This window comes from Hemitrygon akajei, chromosome 6, assembly GCF_048418815.1.
Source record: "Hemitrygon akajei chromosome 6, sHemAka1.3, whole genome shotgun sequence".
Classification (NCBI taxonomy): Eukaryota; Metazoa; Chordata; class Chondrichthyes; order Myliobatiformes; family Dasyatidae; genus Hemitrygon; species Hemitrygon akajei.
The window spans coordinates 38,066,905-38,089,759 of NC_133129.1; the positions used below are offsets into that span (position 1 = coordinate 38,066,905).

The window sequence follows — 22,855 nt, forward strand, 5'->3', positions numbered from 1 at the left end:
TAGTTCTAAGGAAGTTCAATAGGATGACTAAAGTATGGAGGGATTGTCCGACAAGGTCAACCAGATTTGGATTTCAATTCACTGAAGTTGAAAAAATGAGAGACAATCTTATTGAAATATGAAGAACAAAGAAGATTGGGTAACATTGCACCATTGCAGAAGTTGTGATCTTAACAGCAGGGACATCTGGAATCACTGCATTTCTCTGTCTCAAACGTACTCTCTTCCTTCAATTTCTAAGATTCAAATGTAAATAAATCCAATTGTGCAGTTGGCACTTTTCTATGTGCTTGGATAGTTGCAATTTACTTTCTAGAGACTAATAACTTTCAAAAAGGATAAAAACCAGAGGAGAAAAAGAATCAGCAAAATAATGATAACTGTCATATTTGCCATTGTCATCTTATTGAAACATGAGAAACCAAAGAGAATGTGTTAGGCAGAATGCGTAACTGTGCCATTGCAGAGGTTATGCAGTGGGAACTGCCATCTCCTAAAAAAAAGAGCACTGGTAAAAAGAAAAATCTGCGTCTGTGCTCCATTATTCTGCCTCAGGTTTTCTCATTACCTACGTTTGTGTGATATAATCTCTGCAAGCTCCCTTGGATGGTTCAGAAATTTATGATTTTTTGCAGCTTTGATGTTGCACATAGACGTATTGGTGCTTGTTTAAATTAAGGTTAGATGCCTTATTCTGTTTTAGGAAGAAAGTGCAGAAAGTGCATCAATTCCTCAGTAATTTTGCTATAATATCAGGTTATTAAGCAGCATGTACAACATGCACTGCAGCACCCTCCTGCTGTTGTTCACACGTCAGTGCCAGATAAGCATCACATCTGATGAACAAACATGATAATCTTATGGTGTGATGGTTATTAAAATGAAATTCTCAATCATACCAGAGCCCTTCTATAAATAGTTTTATGCTGTGATTCACGTAGATGGTGCATTTAGCAAATTAATCATGGAGACACAAGAGACTACAGATGCTGAAATCTAGAGAGCTAATAATCTGCTGGACAAAGTCCACAGGTCAAACAGCATCTGTGGGAGAAGAGAAACTGTTCACATTTTGTACCAGGATAATCGTGATGCAGGGTTTTGACCCAAAACATTGTGAATTCCTCCTTCCTCCCCATAACTGCTGGTCAACCAGCTGTGTTACTCCAACAAGACTGTTAATGGTTAACTAACCGATCAACCTGATTTCACTCATTTTCATTCTCATGACATATCCAACATTCGTTCTTTGTTGATGATACATCCGACATGTATACAATTTTAAAATAAATATAATATTTCATGCTTTATAGATAGCACACATGATACATATTGTGGTGAACTAGATATACCTGTCTGACTGCTCCTGTGGCTCCTCCCAAGACCCTGCTGACTACCCCTGTGGCTCCTCCCACAGACCCCTGTATAAAGGCGACTGTGGCCTGCTGCTCTCCCTCATTTCCCCAGATATACAGCTAAGCAACAACACAGCAATTCTGTTCTGGAGGATCATGCTGATAAAGACTTCTCAAGTCATTATTTCGAAAATAATGATAAGCTATTTTCTCAAATGTTATTTGGTTTTGGCGCCATTTTGAAATCTTATTTTCTACCTGCATCTTAATAACTGTGAAGGAAGAAAATGATAATAATGCAATTACTAACTACCAGTTTCTGTTTCAAACATCTTTCAAAACTGCTTTTAATTTTAACCCTGACAAGGAAATGTGCAAAGTATTTGAGATGGAAAAGCAAAGCGCAACTCTTGCTCCAGGGCAATGGTTTAGTACCACAGTTCATTTTGTAGGTATGTTTTAATAGGAATTTTTAATAAAAAGGTTTTGGTAGATTAAATGCATCAATTAGCACTGGTTCATCATACCATAAATTATGTAAAAATACTGGACCAAGATGCTCCTTAAGTGTGTTACACTGCAAAGAATCACTCACCATGTTAGATCAGTGCTACACCGTCATACTTGTACATGCCACGTACAACCCAATTTTGCACCGCCTTAAAAAAAATAATAAAATAAAAACACAAAATGCTGGCAGAACTCAGCAGGCCAGACAGCATCTATGGGAGGAGGTAGTGACGACGTTTTGGGTCGAAACCCTTCATCAGGAGTGAAGTAACATGGGATGGTCGGGGGGGGGGGGGATAAGAAGTGGGGGGAGGGATGAAGTAGAGAGCTGGGAAGTGATAGGCTGGAGGGAAATGGGCTAGGGGCAAGTTGGAGAATTATGAGAAATAAAAGAGAAAGAAAGGTAGGGCTGGGGGGAGATTATAGTGAGGGGGGAAAGAGAAAGAGAACCAGACTAAAATAATAGATAGGGATGGGGGTAAGGGGGGGGCGGGGGTATCAATGGAGGTCTGTGAGTTGGATGTTCATGCCGGCAGGTAGGAGGCTACCTAGGTGGGCCATAAGGTATTGTTCCATTGATCTGCCCCCCCCCCCCCTTACCCCCATTCCGATCTATTCCTGCTTGCATGGGGATCTAATTGAAACCTACCAAATGTTGAAAGGACTAAGTAAGGTGGATATGGAGAGGATATGTTTTCTATGGTAGAGGTATCCAACACCAGAGGGTACAGCCTCAAAATTGAGTGGTGACCTTTTAGAACAGAAGTATCAAGGACTTTTTTTTAGCCAAAGAGTGTTGAATCTATGGAATGCTCTGCCAGACTGTGGTGGAGGCCAAATCCATGGGCATATTCAAAGTGGAAGTTGATAGATTCCTGATTGGTCAAGTCATCTCAAGGGATATGATGAGAGGGCAGGTGTATGGGGCTGAATGAGATCCAGGATCAGCCATAATGAAATGGCGGAGTGCACTCAATGGGTTGAATGGCCTAATTCTGCTCCATGTCTCCCATTATATAATTTAGCCATCTTCAGAGCCCAAATGTATGTCAGGTTTATGAGCTGCACAGATGTGGAATCACAGAATGGCCATTATACAGAAAAAAATCAGCATGAATCACAATGGAAAAGGGCAGAAGCTTTGGTTTCACAGCAGTAGTAGGCACAAAAGCTCTCATATTCAGTTAAATTCTGGACAGATAGGGTAAAGATTCAGAATTGATAAGAAAGACACTGGTACTGTGAGGAATAATTAAGATCTCTGAAATCCCCAATTCAGTCTTATTCTGACTTCAGAGCCTTTTTCACTGCAGAATGTTATTCTAATTCTGAAGTAACAAACTGAAGAAAATATTCTTCAGTAAACTGAAAATGATATATTGAATCTCACAGGACTTAATTAAATTAAAAAAAACCTGACAACTAGGTTGAGAAGAAAATTACGACATTAAAAAGTACATCTATAGTTCAAGCTTGTTCACTAATCCTATATTTCAGCTTATACCTGCAAAACTAAGGACCACAATACTTTAGTTACAGGACAAAGCAGCCCAATCAGTCTGGTAATGGTAATGTGTCTTTTATCACTATATATCCTGCAAGAAATGGGAATGTCCTAATAATAATGAACTGGATTACTTACATAATGAAATGTATTATTATATAACTGCACCACAGCTCCTATAACTGATGTTTGCTGCAGCAACTTCAGCTCACACCATTTGGCCTTCTGAAAACTCTACCACACAACTATCCTGATAAAGGGTCTTGGCCCAAAATGTTGACTATTTAATACCTTTCTATAGATGCTGCCTGACCAGCTGAGTTCCTCCAGCAGTTTGTGTGTTACCACCTAGAACTCCTCTTCCTCCTGCAGCTGTATCTGAAATAGACTCTTTTTATACAGATTTTGATATCAAATAAAGTGCAGAAGGTATGATCCTTTAGGCATCTGGAAAACTCAGTCACTGTATCTACAGTGGAAAACACTATGGTTATATCATTAAACCCGGTTTGAAATCAGATTTAGTATACAACACAGAAAACTGGGCAGTACCTTAAATGAGATTTTTTAAAATATGCATACTATGAACATTTAGAATGAATAGTTATGTGGCAACAAAGATCACGTGCACAGCTTAGAGGATCAGTGCTCATAATAGTCCTCCAAAGCATTGTATGGTCAACCACATCTATTATCTCACCATGGCTACTTTTGCTAGGTATCATTCTAAATTAGTACTCCCATGCTGAATGTCTGATATCTGTTCAAATACTTATCACCCAATGCTGCAGCATATGGTCTCACATATATTCTCATTGTGCACAACTTTGGCCCTTCACAAGTCATATTTATTGCTTGCAGCTTCGATGGGCATATTGTTTCACTGACATGTATATGTAAATGAGTGGCAATTTTCTGCATTCATTTACAGAAAGCAGTAAGCAATGCAAGAGACCAGATTTTAATTCTCCCTAATTATTTCTGGAATACATGACATGACAAGGAAGGTAAAAGAGGTGAGGGATTTGCATCACAGATAAGGAACCATGTCATCTCTACACTAGGGGAGTGTGTCTTGGAGGGCTAATCCAGTGGTCATATGAATAGAACTCAAGAATGAGAAAGGGGCAATCACTATGACAGGGTTATATAGTAAGTATCCTCATAGTGATAAAGGAATCAATGTCCTCTGGTGTTTGTAATGATTTGGATTAAAAAATTAGGTGGCCTGATTAGTACGTTTGCAGAAGGCATAATTGGTAAAATTATGGATCATATGGAAGGTTGTCAGAAGACTAGTTGAATTGAATTGACTTTATTTCTTACGTCCTTCACATACATGAGGAGTAAAAATCTTTACGTTACATCTCCGTCTAAATGTGCAATGATAGTAATTTATAATAAATAGAATAGTCAATGTAATATAGCGTACACTCAGATCAGTGTGAGTTCATCAGTCTGATGGCCTGGTGGAAGAAGCGGTCCCGGAGCCTGTTGGTTCTGGCTATTATACTGCAGTACTGCTTCCTGGATGGTAGCAGTTGGATTAGTGGAAAATTTGGACAGACAAAATAGCGGTTGAGTTGAATCCAGAAAAGTGTGAGATGCTGCATTTTGGGTGGTCAAATGCAAAAGAGAAATACATAGTACACGGCAGGACTCTCGGGAACATTGATGCACATAGAAATCTTGGATTAGGAGTGCATAGTTCCCTGAAAGTGCCAACATGTGGATAGGTAAAGAAGGCAAACGGCATGCTTGTCTTCAGTGATTGGGATACTGAATATAAACATTGGGGAGTCATGTTGTAGTTATAAAACAGTTGGTTAGGTCACATCTGGAGTATTGTGTGCAGGTGTAGGCAAATTTGGAGAGGATGTAGAAGACATTCACAAACATTTTCTCTGGATTAGAGGGTATTAACTACAAGGAGAGATTGAATAAACTTGGAATGCTTTCTTTGGAGTATTATAGGCTGAGGGGTCACTTGATAGAAATTAATAAAATTATCTGAATCATAGATAGGAGAGAGTCATTTTCCCAGAGTGGAAATGTCAAGTACTAGTGTGCATAGTTTTAAGGTGAGAGGAGGTGTGAGGCAATTGTTTTTAAACACAGAGAGTGGAATGTATCTGGAATGAACCGGCCAGAAAGCCCTTTTCAATTCAGTAATATCCCACGATCAAATGGAAGGGTGGTTTGGTTTTTGAGAGAGGGACTTCCTCCCTGTCCACCTCCCCAGACTTGTGCTATGTAATTTTTGTATGTAAAAAAAAATCTTCAAACAGTTTACCATTCAACAGTTTGCTTCATTGCAGCAAAAATACCTGTACTATGGAACAAGAGAAATTTGTTCTGAAACAAGGATCTTACCGGCCGCTCATGCTCCAGGATAGATGACTTTCCAGGTTCATATTCAAAAATGCTTCTAGGCTCAGCACGGTATTTGCGTGTATCAACTTTCCTATCAGGAGGATCCCAATCATTCCTACAAATTAAGGAAAAATCCATAATTTTATATGCACTTTATTACTGGTAACATTATTCACAACTAACCTGCATGGGAAAGGGTCTGAGTCTCCCAGACCTTAACAAGTACTCAATACATTAAGTTCTTACAGACATGCAAAGTACTCACATGGTTGAAGTAGGAATAATATATTGCTAATATAGTTAGAACACCTTCTGGCTGAGATTAAGTCCACAAATGCCAATATCCCAGTGGCAGATAAAAAAGACTCTGGCGTTAAGTTAGTGTTCCATGAATGCATACATGAGAGAAAATAAGAACCTAACCAAATCATGGCAGGAAAAGGTGCATTTCATTAAATAACATGACTGAAGAAGTTAATCAGTAATAATTATGGAGGAAGTACATCGTAACCTGCAATGAAATTAAATGATTTCAGAGAAATTTGAAATGTGAAGATATTTTGCTGACATCTTGACAGCATCATAATGCTGGTGTGATGTCATGGTTAGATCCTGACTGGTCAAGGGCTATAGCAATATCCCTAAATGGAGCTAAAATGAAAAAAAAACAATCAAATGTAAATGCGGTATTGAGTCACACAAAATATTCATTGATTGATAGCGTGTGGGAGGATGGGGGGAGAGAGAGAGGGGAGAGAGAGAGAGAAACAGAGACAGAGAGAGAAAGTGAGAGACAGGCATACAGGGAGACAGAGAGAGAGAGAGAGACAGAGACAGACAGAGCCCGGTGAGTTGGCAAGTGGATGGGTTTGTGTGCAAGTGGATAGTAGAGTTAAAATGACATGCAACTGGAAATTTGAGATGGATATTTGGACAGAGCATAAGCACTCTGCAAAACAGTCACCTTGTTAATGCTTGGCTTCTCCAATGCAGAGGAGGCCACATTGTGAGCACCAAATGATCAGGTTAGAAGAGCTTCAGATGTACCTTTGCTTCATCTAGAAGGATTATATAGGTCCCTGATTGATGAGAGAGAAGGTGAAGGCGCAAGTGTTACACGCACTATGATCGTACTGAACAGGGAAGGAATGGGTGGACCAGAGAGTCACGAAGAATACCCTTGCACTTGCTATTCTTTTGCTACACAGAACACACAGAACACTAGAGGAACTCAGCAGGTCAGGCTGTATCCATGGGAAAGAATCAACAGTCAACACTTTGGGCCAAGACCCTTCTTCAGGACTAAGAAAGAAGGGGAAAGACACCAGAATAAAAAATTGGGGAGGGGGGAGGTAAACAGGTGAGCTGGAAGGTGATAGGTGAAGACAGGTGGGTGGGAATAGTCAAGGGCTGGACAATACAAGATAGGAGGGGAGAGTGGACAATACAGGAACGGGAAGGAGGAAAGGATCCAGGAGAAAATAATAGGCAGGTGGGAAGAAGTGAAAGGTCACAGTGGGGAACTGGGTGGGGGGAGAAACTTTGTTCACCAGAAGGAGAAACTGATATTCATGCCATCAGGTTGGAGGGAACCCAGGTGGAATATAAGGTGTTGCTCCTCCACCCCGAGGATGGCCTCATCTTGGCACAAAAGGAGGCCATGGATTAACACATCGGAACAGGATTGGGAAGCAGAATTAAAATGTTTGGCCACTGGGATGATGCAGAAGTGCTCAATGAAGTGGTCCCCTCGTTTATGATGGGAGGCCACATTGGGAGTGCCAGATGCAAAAGATGACCCCAATAGGTTCGCAGGTGACCTTTTGCCTCACCTGGAACAACTGTTTGGGGCCCTGAATTTAAGTGAGGGAGGAGGTGTAAGGGCAGGTGTAGCACTTAGGCCATTCTGCAGGGATAAGTGCCAGGAGGGATGAATGAACAAGGGAATCACAGAGAGAACGATCCCTGTGGAAAGCGAAGGGGGAAGGGAGGAGGTAAAGATATGTTTAGTGGTACGGTCCGTTTGGAGATGGTAGAAATTATGGAGGACAATGTGTTAGACGGTGAGGCTGGTGGGGTGATAGGGAAGTACAAGATGGGCTCATCATTATTATGGCAGCGGGAAGATAGGGTGAGTGCAGATTACGAGAAATTGAGAAGATGCAGGAGAGGGCAGCATCAATATTAGAGGGAGAGAAATCCTGTTCTTTAAAGAAGGAATGGAAAGTTGCATCCTGGGAACAGATGTGGAGGAGGCAAAGAAACTAAGAAAAGGGAATAGCATTTTTTTACAGGAGATAGGGTAAGAAGAGATATAGTCAAGATAACCATGGAAATCAGTAGGTTTATAAAAGATGTCGGTTGATGGAGATAGAAGGATCAAGAAAGGCGAGGGAGGTGTCAGAAATGGACCAAGGTGGAAGTTAGAGACAAAGTTGATAAAACTGACAAGCTCAGCTTGGGTGCACGAAGCGTGCCAAAGCAGTCATCAGTGGAAGAGTTGGGTGGTATATCCAGGAAAGGCTTCGAATATAGACTTTTCTATATAGCTGAAGAGGCAGACATAGCTTGGGCCCATGCGAGTGTCCATGACTACCCCTCGAGTTTAGAGAAAGTGGGTGAAGCTGAAGGTAAAATTGTTCAGGGTGAGGACCAGTTCTGCCAGATGGAGGAGGGTGGCCATTGGGAGGGATCATCAGGAAAGAAGACTAGGGCTTTGAAGCTTTACTTAAGGGGGACAGAAGTGTATAGGGACTGAACACCCATGGTCCACAGAATTGAAAGTTACTGAGGAGATCATCCCTTAACCCATTGCCTTCCTTACCTAGTTCCATTATCCCTTCCCCATCTGTTCTCTAGAGAAAGCTGAAACAGGTAGTGAAAACATGTGTCATGGTGGGATCACATTGAAGATGCCTGTGGAGAAGGGGTGAGAGCAGACATGTGGGAACTGAAGGAAATTTATGTGAGGGGTCCATCAATATTGACAACTAATGATAAGCCAACCAAGAACCTATTAGTTGACACCACATAAGCCCTCACCAACACCTCCTCCATTCCTTATAGACAGAAGAGAGGTAGAATGTCACCTTTCCCTGATCCTCAGATTTCACCCACCAGCCTCTGCAACAAACATATCATCCTTGACCATTTCCACCTGCTCCAATACGATCCCACAAGTCTCTTTCCTCTCCCTTCTCTTCCCTCCTTTCTGCAGGGACCATTCTCTTTTGAACTCCCTGGTCTACTCAAACCTCCCCACCCATCCCTTACAATCACAGGAGGTGTAACACTCATCCCCTTCACCTTACCAGTGAACTAAAGAACCCTTTTAATTGAAACTGATGTTCACTTGCACCTCTTCCAACTTGGCCTACTGCATTCAATGCTCACAATATGGCTTCTTCTATGTTGGTTAATCAAAGCATAGGCAAGTTAACCACTTCGCAGATCGCCTGCATTCTGTCTGCAAAAGCCATGTTGAAGGTCCAACTGCATATCATTTTAATTCTTCTTCCCACTCCCATACCAATGCAAATTGGAACATCTGCTATCCCGCTTGGGTATCATACAATCTAACGATATGATGTGAATTTTACAATTTCAGATAACCCACACACTCTATTTTTCTCCTCACATACTCACCTTTAGATTGAGCTTTTTTAAATTCTCCCTTTGCATACCTTTTCACATTGGGTTTCAATATTACTTACCAGCCTCCTTCTCACCCATCAGGCACTGCTGCCATATACTGACAATCTTTGTTCTTCCCCCTCAGTCTCGATGCAGGATCTTGACCTGAAATGTTGGCTAGAACTTCTGCCCCCACAGATGCTGCTTGAACTGCTGATATGCTGTGCTGGTGCTGGAATGCATGGTGACACTTGCAGGCTGCCTGCAGCACACCCCTCTTTGTGTTGATTGTTAACACAATTATGCATTTAACTATCACCATATTTCAATATATACCTGATAAAAAAAACTTGAATCTTTAATTCTTCTGCATTCTGTATTTTGAGAGCCAGTGAGAGGTAAAGTTCTAAATGTTTGATTACGTGCCTTTCACATGAGAGGGATCTGGGAATATAGCACTTTCCAGTGTCACCAGTATGGTCAGATGGAGCAATTGAAGTTGTTACAACTTTGGTGTGATGCCAATACAGGAGACCACCAGAAAACAGTTTTTGTAAGCGACAACATAAGTTAAGTTTCAAGCCTTGATCTCAGCTAATCCTCTTTAAGGGGTGGACAAGAGGTTAAATGAGGAATCATTTCTCCACCCACCATATTTCTGACAGCTACAATACAGAAGGAGTAATCTATGCCAGTAGCTTCAATGTCAAAGGCAGAAATCAAGCTAAAAGGGCAAATACAGTTCTGTTAAGAGTTGATTATTTGATCATGAACTTGGGGGGGTCAGGGGGCACTCTCTCGCCAGCTCTCACTGGACTAGAAAGAGCAGGAGTCTTTTCCATAATCCATTTCAGTCCTTGGTCTTCACTACTCTGATCAAATAGAAATGCCAGCAGTCTCCTGCTATTCAATTAGGGATTTGCACTCCCACCAGTTCACTCACCTACCCTATCCTACACTGCTGCTCTCAACATACATGTGTCAAGGAAGCTCATCATTCCTGACAGATGGGGAACTTCTTGTGCTTCTAGAAACTGAAGCAACCACCCAAAGAAGCTTCAATGCGTTTTTCTCTCTGGATGCATGTGCTCAAATTTCACTCCCGCCCCAGTTAAAGAGCAAGGAAAATCTACAGAAGATGCTCACATTCTTGTAACAGATTTGTTCCATCATGACTCTGTTCCACTCCACTCCACTGAATGAACTCATTATAAATTTCAACCAGATTATGGTAACTTAAATATTGGAAACTTGATACTGGTAAATGACATCAGAAAACTATTGCAGCAAATAACAAACTTCTTAATTAATTTTTCAAGTCAATGATCTCTTGCATAATTTATCTATCATTCTTCAAATAATTTGGAATGTACGACTGCTTTTTAAATACATACTTTTCAGCGAAACCTGCTTCTCGAGATCTTGGTTGTGAAGGTGGGGGAACAGGTGGAGGTGGCGGTAAAGGAGCAGACTCCTTGTAGAATTCGACACCATTGTCAGAGATGCTCTTTGTTAAAGGTCTGTAAGTATGTGTCTTGGGAGGAGGATGCGCCTGAACAGAGGTGAATGAGCTGTAATGATCTGGTGTAAAACAATGAAAGAAGATTATTTTCATCTTCAGCAGATAATAATATGTCTATCCAGAATAAGTTTTGTAAATAATCTACAAATGGGCACGCAGACTAAAAAAACAATTTGTATCCTGATACACCTCCAAAGATATTGGTCAAAAAATTTCTGGCTGTTTCTAGTCTGAATTCACTAAACCAATGGAATAATGTCATTAAATGGGGGGTCCTTGTACTTCTGAAGTTGTTACTGTGGAAGAGAAGGATGATGAAGGACTATTACAACTTACAGCAATGTAATAAGCAATGACAGAAATCAGCCTTCTGCTATACATGGTAAAGGCACAGTGCAGTAATGCATGCACATTCAACTCTGCCAGTTTCACCAACCTTAGGAATATCTTCTTTCCCTTCGCCATCAGATTTTTGAATGGCCAATGAACCAACCCGTGAACATCACCTCACTAGCTTTGTTCTCTTTTTGCACTACTCATTTTATATACACACACACACACACACACACACACACACACACACACACACACACACACACACACACACACACACACACACACACACACACACACACACACACACACACACACACACACACACACACACACACACACACACACACACACACACACACACACACACACACACAAAATCAGAATCAGGTTTAATTTCACTGGCATAATGTCGTGAAATTTGTTAACTTAGTGGCAGCAGTAGAATACAATACATGATATATAGAAAAAAGAATAAATAAATCAATTACAGTAAGTATATGTGTATATTAAATAGTTAAATTGAAAATAGTGCAGAAACAGAAATAATATTAAAAAGTGAGGTAGTGTTCATGAGTGAGGTAATCAAGTGAGGTAGTGTCCATTTAGCAGTTGGATGGCAGATGGGAAGAAGCTGTTCCTGAATTGCTGTGTATGCCTTCAAGCTCTGCTTCCTTCCTGACGGTAACATTGAGAGGAGGGCAAGCTTGGGCGATGGGGGTGCTTACTAATGGACGCTACCTTTCTGATGCACCGCTCCTTGATGATGTCTTGGATACTACAGAGGCTAGTACCCAAATGGAGCTAATCAATTTTACAACTTTCTGTAGCTTCTTTCAATCCTGTGCAGTAGCCCCCACCCATACCAGGCAGTGATGTCCGAATGCTCTCCGAATCTGTAGAAGTTTGAGAGTTTTAGGTGACAAACCAAATCTCCTCAAATTGCTAATGAAATATAGCAACTGTCTTGCCTTCTTTATAGCTGCTTCGACAGATTGGTACCAGATTAGATCTTCAGTGATCGTGACACTCGAGAACTTGAAATTTCATGGTCTCCACTTCTGATCCCTCTATGAGAATTGGTTCGTGTTCCCTCGCCTTACCCTTCCTGAAGTTCACAATCATGTCTCTGGTATTACTGACATTGAGTACAATGTTGTTGCTACAACACCACTCAATTAACTGGTATATCTTGCTCCTGTCTCCATCTGAGATTCTACCAACAATGGTTGTAGCATCAGCAAATTTATAGATGGCATTTGAGCTATACCTAACCACAGTCATGGGATTGGAGACAGTAGAGCAATGGGCTAAGCACACATCCCTGAGGTGTACCAGTGTTGAGTATCAGTGAGGAGGAGATATTATTACCAATCCGTACAGATTGTGGTCTTCCAGTAGGAAGTCAAGGGTCCAACTGCAAAGAGAAGTACAGCGGCCCAGGTTCTGTAGCTTATCCATCAGGACTGTGGGAATGATAGTGTTAAATACTGGGTTACAGTCAACAAACAGCATCCTGACATAGATGTTTGTATTGTCCAGGTGATCTAAGGCTGTGTGAAGTGCCATTGAGTTTGCACCTTCTGTAGACCTATTGTAGCATTAGGCAAAATGCAGTGGGTCCAGATCCTTGCCGAGGCAAGAGTTAATTCTAGCCGTGACCAACCTCTCAAAACATTTCATCACTGTAGACGCAAGTGCTACTGGATGATAGTCATTAAGGCAGCTCACATATATATTATATGGTGCGCTTTATCATTGCTACTTAAATTAACCCCAAATGCATTAGTCATGTGAAGTGTGCAATAATGCATGCAGCAAAAGAGACCAGGAAGGACCATTTTTTATTGCTATTCTCAGCTGGAGCAGGGGTGGTTAGAAAAGATCAGTGAATGTTTATGGATGAAATAGATTAGGGAGCAGGGGCTTCCTTTTGGCTGCTGCTGGGAAGTGCACATCAAGAAAAGATGTTTTTTGACCATTTTTACATTGTCAAGTGAATCAGGGAACCATGGTCATTTGAAGGGTGGCTGCTTCTTTGGAGTAAAGGTAAGTTACCAGATACTGTGGAACCTTACCAAATTACTGCAGCAAAGCAGTAAATGGGATAAGAACTAAGTTTCAGAGCAAAAACCATCACTGCAGGATAGAGGAAGAGTGCATCAAAACTATGGTTTGATACCACTTCAGACAACATTTCTAACTGCCACAGTGTTGAGATAGCAGTTGTACTGCAAGTTTATTGCAGTTTAAATCCTTCTTTAATCTCAGAAACTCACATTAGTCTCTTCATATCAGAACATCTTTACTGCATTATTTTCATTCTTCCATTGCTTGGGAGGTCAAAGTAAGACAAAGTTCCAGTGGCTGATGGTTTGTGATGCTTGCCTATACCCATGAGCAATCAACTGCAGTGGGAGTGTTCAAATTTCACATAAGTATTTTCTAGTGCCAATCCCTCTGCACTAGAATCAAAGCTGTATCAGTGATGAAAGGACCAGTGTGCAAGGTTACTGAGCTACCTGATTACTGGATTGCCAATACTGTGCAATTAGAGCATGAATGGACAACTCAAAGATGAGTTTTTATACAATGAGCACAGAGAATTGAAAACCCTGTTTTTCTTTAAATATCCTTTTCAGCTCTGAAAAATAATAAATTGTAATACTTTTAAGAAAAGGTATTGTAATTTTGGGCAGGGCATTTTTCCACCCAGGACAGAAAAGTCCTCTTTTAATTCTCCTCTATTCCTTCTAAGCATATCTAAGCTGCAGACTAGCAATGTAAGATTTTATGACTATATGTCATTATCAGCATGACGTATTGCACAATTGGATTCTCAATTGAGATATTACATTCTTCTATGTATGAATTTGCTAAAAGCATTCATTGAAAAAAGCAGCATACAGTCACTCTCTACAGTAGCAACTATTCCAGGAACAATTTGTGACTCAACACTAGATAGACAACAGTGAAGGTAAAATATGCAATTATATCTTTCTTGGCTCTAGGGTGTCCACTGTGGGACAAATCATCCTGGTTCCAATGCTCATCTTCACAATGCACCATTTGAGTCAATAAGATCTGATTGACCTTGTGTGCATCAAGCAATTTTGCTTTATCTCCAGTTATAAGCATTTGCAAATTTTCACTTTCACAACCTTACAGATTTTGTTGCCAATATCTCATTTTTTCCTCAGTAAAACTGTACATTTGGTGATGGAAAAGCAGAGACTAAAAAAAAATTATGCAGAAAAACATCCAGTTAGCAAAAATATTTAATGGTTTTCCTTAGATTCCAGAATACTTTCAGTAATAATATAAAAATCTTTATTTATTCTGGTTTAATATAGTATTAACATATGTTGAAATCTTTAAAAAAAACTACTATTGATTTCTACTTGTTATTAATTAATCTTAAATCTTTAAAACTAGTTAAAGAAATTAATTGACTCCGGAATAGTAATTATTAGTGAGCAATGTCATTGATGTGGAGGGACTTGTAGAGAGGACCATGTCCAGCAGTTTGTGGTGTTAGGCTTGATTAAAGCTTGTGCCATAAAAGGAACATGTTTAGTGCAAAATCAATGAAAGGCAGATAAGTAATGAGAGTCTGTTGGACAAAGAATATTAGACATGTCACATTTACATATATGTTGAATAGGACAGTGTGATCCAATTGGAACAGCAGATTGTGAGTTCAATTTGAGACCTAAAAGCATAACATAAAATTCTTACCAGGATAAACATATGCATATGTGGCATTGAATGCATCTGTATCATCATCTGTTAAAAAAATAAAAAGGAATGTTGAATATGATTTACTGCCAGCCACCAGCACTGAAGGAACTGGACCAACAGTTGCACTTTCATTCTTATGAGACTGACCATGTTTCATATTTCTGCATCTTCTTAAGCTGACTGCGCTTCTGAGTAGGGGAACCCGCCCTTGGAGAATGAATTATCAAAAACGCCTATCCACTCTTTCTGAATTACTGTACATTGTGTCTATAACTCCTCTTTGGCCAAATGCATTCCAGCATGGTATTTTGAACATCAATGCATAATTTATTAACCTACAGTATCAGCTCATTTGACATTAACAGTAGGGGAAATGCTAGTATTTCTTATTTAGGAGCTTGGAGGAAAGAACTTGGAAACTAAAGACAGGGCAGGATCATCAGGGAGTGAGAGCCAGTGTCATGCAGACAGTAACAGGCCCCTGAGCTTAATGTATCTGCTCTGACCATCAAGCACCTATCTGCACAAATCCACTTGTTTTATTCTGACAGACCAATCAACTCCCTACTTGCCATCCACCTACACTGCAGGGAATTTACAGAAGTCAATAAACTTACCAACCAGCATGTCTTTGAAAACAGAGCATTAAGTGGAAAGTCATGCTGTGAGGAAGAACTTGCAAACTCCACACACAAGGTCATGATTGAACCCAGGTCACTAGAGTTCTGAAGCAGCAATGTGGCATTAAGGCATCCAAATTCATGAAAGCATAACTATGCTCAACAAATTTGTTTTCTTTTAAGCTGCAAATAGCAGAATAAGTAGGAGGAAATAATACATGCGATGCAGTTCCACTTTTGGAAAGTCTTTGAAAAGTTGCCATATAGGTATAGGTATCTATACCTATAGGTATACCTATACCTAGTAAGATAGGTATGTCTTACTCCCAATATCACATACTCTGATTTTAAAGAAAATGGTATTGGAAGTAACACATTCAAGTGAATTGATCATCATTCAGAAAACAGAGTAGGAATAAATTGGTCTCAGAAATATACAGGTGCAAAGGAGGTTCACTTACTGAATATTTTCAAGACAGTTTAACAGATTATGTTTAAAATTTGGGGACAGCGCAGGGAGGTGACTCTGACTAAGGTCATCTGTGATGTTATTTAATAGTGGAGCAGATTCTGGGGCTATTCCTGCTTCTAATTCACATTCTCAAGTTCTTCCTTTAACATAAAACAGAAAATGTACTATTTCTCATGGTTCAATCAAGCATGGAACATAGCAAGCTTCAAACTATAACAAACGTGTAAAACAACAATGCAATAAAATGAAAGCAAATTTGAACATACAGGTGCATACTGCATGGTAACATAACAATGCCTCCCTGAAGGAATTCTATAATAAGGAACTTGGTTGTTTCAAATCAATTTTACAATCAGCACATCACCCAGCCAATTATCCCATAAAGTATTATGGAATACATAAAAGAATAGTTCATGTTCTCGATTATGCTAATTTTCTGATGGCTGTGGCAGATGTGCTTTACCTCCAAGAATTGCCAGAGAAGGATTCTCTCTTACAAATTAAAGGGCTGGATCAGTTTGTAAAATAGGCTTGTGGAAAAGTTTTGAAGGAAAGGAAAATTAGTGTTCAATTCATTGCAGTAGAAGACTGACTTCTCAGAAGACCAAAGAACTTCACGAAAGAGCATAATTAAGAAGCTGGTTCCAATCTTGCCCAGTATCCAGCATTCTACTTTGGTAAGGGCAAGATAATAAGCACAGGGTCACTCACTCACAGCTGGTGTCCATTGTTTAGTTTGAAAATAAACTTGATATAACAGCTGTTGCCACTTTATTTTGAGCATCTGAAAGCCCTAAAAAAAATTGGCCAATAAAATTTTCTGATACTGAGTGAAATGGAATGATCCTTTGGATAGAAAATACTGCATAATTACAAAGGAAAAGGCTAACTGGAGGTTTGCTTCAGTGAATTTATTTTAAAGCTCATGAATACATGACGGTTAGCTCCATAGAAGTAAAAATGACTTGTCATTAAAAAATGCTTTCCAACAGATTTTCATTCTACTGCTGAGCGATATTTAAATCTGACAATAAAGTTTAGAAATGACTGCAGCAATTTTGATTTATCATCAGGCCAAAACAAGATGACAGCTACTTGGCAGTCTAATTCATACATTAGAAATATACTGTATAAAGGATTGACTTGCATCACTGCAACGTTACTAACTTGGTCTTTGCTTCATCCTCTCTAGTTGTTGCCAGCATTCATTCAAGTGTACAAATTCTAGATTCAACTACTTCAATATCCAGTCATCTATTTTCCATCCTTAGCAAAATTAACATAATAAAAACTCAAGTGCAGTCACTGATTTTGCAACAAATTCTGTCTGTTCCACATTCCTGTCCTTACTGGCTTTTGGTTGCCAGAACATTAAAGTTTGCGTCCTTATGTTTAAGTCCATTCATAGCCTCATATTTATCTTTCCAACCTTCCCCAATGTTAACTTCTCAGTCTCCCCGAATTTTTGCCACTATTTGGCACTTTACAACTTTTGTTTTCGAATTTTCTCCGATTAACTCCCCCAACCCCCCCCCCCCCCCCCCCCATAAACAACCATCATCTTTCAATCAGTCTCCAAGAATAACCTTCTCGTTATCTCACTTCATTTCTACCTATTGGACTTGGTATCCATTTTTAACTTGCGTCTCTGTGAGACATCATGGAAAATATATTGAAAGTAAGAGTTGATAAAGAAATACAAAATGATTATTTAGAAATGTGCCGCAGAACCAGAACACAGAGGTTCACCAACTGATTTCAAAAAGTAGATTCATTAAATCAACTTCAATTTTGAATGTACCTGGCTTGTGCACCATATGTATTTGCTTGAACATTGTCTTGTACCAATCTTTGGGTCGGTCCACTGTCTAGATTAAAAATAAAAGTTTGAATTAGTTGCCAAATATTGATGGATACTCCCAATTACTTTCTTTATTCTGCTCACAAAATTCAGTGGACATTTGCTTTTCTACACAAGATTTCTTTTTCCAATTATCTGATCCTATATGCTTTGCATTGAACACACTTGAAGAATTGTCGATGAACTGTATATAGTGATGGATGAAGCTCAGAGAGCGGGCAAGCTGTGACAATGCTTCATATCATGAGTATTGAAAGTTCTGAGCTGCATAGGGAAATCTGGTCACCTACAAAATAGCTCCTACTCATGTATAGGCATCTTCATTGCCCCATTCAGAATAGTCAAATATTGAGGTTTACCCAGGATGCAAAAGTGAAAGCAGTGATGGATTAGGGTATAATTCCTGTCCCCAAAGATCCAAGTGATTAGATTGGTGCAGACAGTCTAATTCCTGGTTGGTACCTAAAATATTTGCAGCTGATATTTCAGGCAATGCAAGATGACCTCAATGCCCCTGGGCTAAGGAATGGGAATTAATCACCAAGCATGGCTGCTGTAAGCAACACTGCACAATATGACTCCACAATCAGACTGTGATATATTCTATGACCAAATAACCTGCTGGAGCTCACATGTTGAGGCTCAGAGATAAATGGTTGGTTCACAAAATGATAAAATGTAACAAAAATTTAATTTGAATTTATTATGCTGTCAAGTTAAATACAATGAAAATAAAATGACTTAATTAAAAATACATCTCAAGTTATTAGAACATAACAATCTCTTTCCTTCCATAAATTCATATATTATTTCCTCAAATTTGGAAAGATTTATTACTTTTAAATTTTGTTGATAGTGTTCCATTCATCCTGCTTCAATAAATACGGTTATTTATTGTATTCATTTTGCAGAGCAGGAATCTGATTGCTTGTTTCTAAGTATGACAAAACTATGTGAACAGAAATTTCTTATTTGCTCAATTGTCAGTAAACTCATTCATAAACATTCTCAACTCAACACATTCCCCTCATACTCAATTAGTTCCCCTCTCTTTAATATTCTTGAAGGCTATGATGGAAATGTTTACACTTTGCAATCAGCTTCATTTTCCATTTGTGACTTTTATTTGTGGTTAGCTAACTAGATTTCTCCTAATCCATACTTGAATAGACGAACCTTTATAATCGTGAAGACCTGAACTAAATTACCTTTCAACCTTGCCAATTTTGTTGAATACAAATAATTTTTCAGATCTCTTTAGTGTCGTAACCCTTCAGTCCTTGCAAAGCATTGTACTGCATTCATTATTAATGTAGCTTGATTTCCCTAGCTATATATATATTTCAACTCTCATCTCCTTCTACATATTGTATTGAGTAGCCCAATAACTGATTCACTGCTCACATCTAAACTTACCTGTTCCAGATTTGTAAGACAAACCTGATTAGCCAAATGTAATTAGATAATGTAGATGGGCACTGCCTACAACATCCATTGAACAACCAAGCCTTGTCCTCAGCATTGATGCTATTCTAAGCCATATTGTGTTCGATTGACCAGAGATGAATTTTGAGATAAAAGTCAGTGTCTGTATTGACACTTCAATCTTCATTGAAGTATTTTTTTCATAAATGGCCAACTTAAATAAGAAGTGACAAGAAAAGCTATGACGACAGGCAAGCACAAACCACCAATTAATAACTAGGGTGAACTCCGGGTGAACTGCAAGTCTTCCTCTGAAAATAGTTGTTCAACTCTGAAATAGATACTGTTTTGTTAAATGTAGGGATATTGTTTCACACTTTGAACCAAACATCAAACTAACAATAGTTGTCCAAGTTGAATGCAATAATACAAAAATGTGTTGTATGCATCCTGACCATGACTGTGGAATAAACACTTGTGTATTTAATATTTCAGCAATATTTGAGCAATCTTGTAAATATATTGTTGATTAAGCATTCTTGTTTACTTAAATAATTCATTACAGGTTTTTAACACACACACCCACCCACCCTTTGCTTAAGATAAACACAAACTAAGACTCACATCTCTCAGCTCTCTTGTTTTCCTTTGAATTACTTTAATGTTGTGAAGTTAGAAAATATATCAGTATCAGTCTGCTGGATTTAGGTATGCTCTGATAGTACTCGGGACAATCACAGTCCAGTTGCTGGCAAATGTGAGACAAAGACACAAAGCTGCCTGTGATTTAATATTAAGCCTGGATGAACATGCTTTCATAATACTTCAATATTTATTTATTTTTTTTATTTAGAGATAGTGTGGAACAGGCCCTTCTGGCCTAACGAGCCCCACTGCCCAGAAACCCATCTATTTAACCCTAGCTTAATCGCAAAACAATCTAAATTGACCAATTAACCTAACCCAGTATGTCTTTGGAATGTGGGAGGAAACTGGAGCACTGAGAAAACTGATGCATTCACAGAGAAGACGTACAAACTTTTTACTTACGTACCCACCGATGTAAGCAGAAGTAAGTTAAGGATCGGAATCTGAACAGACTGCCTCGGGAAACTTTTCTCTCAACTCAGTCAATTACGCGTAAACCATTTAGAAAGTTTTGAAAAGGACAAGAGATGGCTACAAGGAATATAAATAGATTGAGTGGGCAAAGATGAGGCAAATGAAGTGTCATGTGGGAAAATGTGAAACTTCCATTTTGGCAGGAAAGGGTTAGGATAAATTTAAAGAAAAGAACGATTACAGACAGACATACTTTATTGATCCCGAGGGAAAATGGGTTTCGTTACAGCCGCACCAATCAAGAATAGTGAAGAAATATAGCAATATAAAACCATAAATAATTAAATAAAAATAAGTTAATCATGCCAAGTGAAAATAAGTCCAGGACCAGCCTATTGGCTCAGGATGTCTGACACTCCGAGGGAGGAGTTGTAAAGTTTGATGTCCACAGGTAGGAATGACTTCCTAGGACGCTCAGTGTTACATCTCGGTAGAATGAGTCTCTGGCTGAATGTAGTCCTGTGCCTAACCAGTACATTACCTTTATTTGTCACATGTACATTGAAACATACAATGAAATGTGTTGTTCTATGTTAACGATGAACACTGCCTGAGGTTTGTGCTGGTGCAGCCCACAATTGTTGCTATGTGCCTGATACCAACACAGCATGCCTACAACTCACTAGTCCTCACCAACGATCTTTGGAAAGTGGGAGGAAAGGGGAGCACCCTGGAGGGAACCTATGCAGCCACTCAGAGATCGTACAAACTCCTTACAGACAGCGGCGGGAATCGAACCCTGATTGGTGATCACTGATGCTACGCAACTGAGCCACCCTTGAAACGTTATCCAATTGGTGAGAAATTGCAGAGTTCTAAGGTGCAGAGGGACCCAGATTTCTTCATGCATGACTTACAAACTACAAACCCAAGAAATAATTAGAAAAACTAACAGAACGTTAGCTTTATTCTTGGGGTGGTGGGGGGGGGGGGGGGGGTTGAATACATAAATAGGGAGGTTAAACTTCTATTGTATGGTGTATTGGTGAGACAGTGTCTGAAGTACTGTGAAAATATTGATCACTCTTTTCAATGAAATATTTAATGCATTAGAAGATGAATAATAAACTTTACTAGATAACTCAACCTGGAATTGAGAGGTTGTATCATGTGGAAAAATTGGACAGATTGGGCACATAATAATTTGAAGTTAGAAGAGTATAGAAGATCCCCAGGGGTCTTGACAGTGTGCATATGAAGAGGATGCTATCACCTGTGAAAGAATCTAGAAATAATGGTCACTATATTAAAATTAGTTGTTGCTTATTTAAGAAAGAGATGATACAAAGGTTTTTTTAAATGACAATTAAGTCTTTGAAAAATTCTTCCTCGAAGATCAATGAAAGCAGAATGTTCAAGAATATATGTACAGCAGAGAATATTCTTACAGCAAATTATTGATATGCTATGTAAGGAGAAGAAAGGTTACCGTAGGTAGAGACATGTTTATTTGTTTTGTGTTAGTAATTGATGTAAAGATGTTCTTTTATACACACAGCAGGTATTTGTGTAGAAACACTTATGAAGGAAATATAAAATCTCCTGCACCTGGTTCACAGCAAATCCTCATCTACTTGAAGGGTGTATCTTTCAAAAGACAAGAAACCACAATTTTTTTTCCTTTTTTATATCACAAAGAAAGCTTACGGGCTTATGCAGTTTCTTATGGATACTTGGCTCAGAATGTTAAGTGTTCCAAATAAAGCATTTAACTTAATTGCAGTGTATTTACCATCATCCAGATCTGACTGAGGAGTGTACGGATAGGACACCAGTGATCCAATCTGCACATACCCTAGATTGTGACAGTGAGAGAATGTAAAACCTCTGATGATTTCAATTGCCAAGAACAATCATGGTCATGACCATGATCACCCACGTCATATGGCATGGCACATAATGATGATGTTGACAATGATGATATCAGCGACAGTTTTTGAAAACTGTCCAATGCCTAAAACCCTTTTGATTACAGAAGAAGGTGCTTTGCCAAGATTATATTTTGTTTTTTTTAATCTGTATTGAATCAAAGCTAATTTAAAAATTAGAAGTGGAAAAGAAGGGATAAATTAATGTCAGCTTTACATTAACAGGCAATATAACAGTTTTAAGTCCAAGGAAGTTTCTCAGTCTGGAATTAAACTTTGCAGTCTTATCCTAATTTTACTCATTAACAAGACATCTGGCATCTGATAATTCAATTGTGTGCCTAAAGGAACTGTTACTACTGATATCAGAGGTACTATAATGATAGGAATAAATATTTGGTGCCAACATAGAGCAAGATGATTGTGGTGTAGGAAACAGATCTCCCATGAGTCATAATAGTCCAAGACAGGTGCTTTGATATTCAGGCAATATTTTGTTAAATAATGGAGAAGTAG

The 22,855-nt window shown here is 39.1% G+C and overlaps 1 protein-coding gene across 2 annotated transcripts in view; it reads right to left on the bottom strand.

Annotated features, from left to right (window-relative positions):
• sorbs2b (sorbin and SH3 domain containing 2b) overlaps positions 1–22,855 on the bottom strand; it is a 452,225-nt gene that overhangs the window by 99,365 nt on the left and 330,005 nt on the right. For both annotated transcript variants that reach the window (XM_073048156.1, XM_073048157.1), the window contains 4 exons: positions 17,865–17,931; positions 14,969–15,016; positions 10,770–10,956; positions 5,743–5,857 (listed from right to left, as the gene is read on the bottom strand). In XM_073048156.1, coding sequence (XP_072904257.1) covers positions 5,743–5,857; positions 10,770–10,956; positions 14,969–15,016; positions 17,865–17,931 — 417 coding nt within the window. The remainder of the gene's footprint in view (positions 1–5,742; positions 5,858–10,769; positions 10,957–14,968; positions 15,017–17,864; positions 17,932–22,855) is intronic.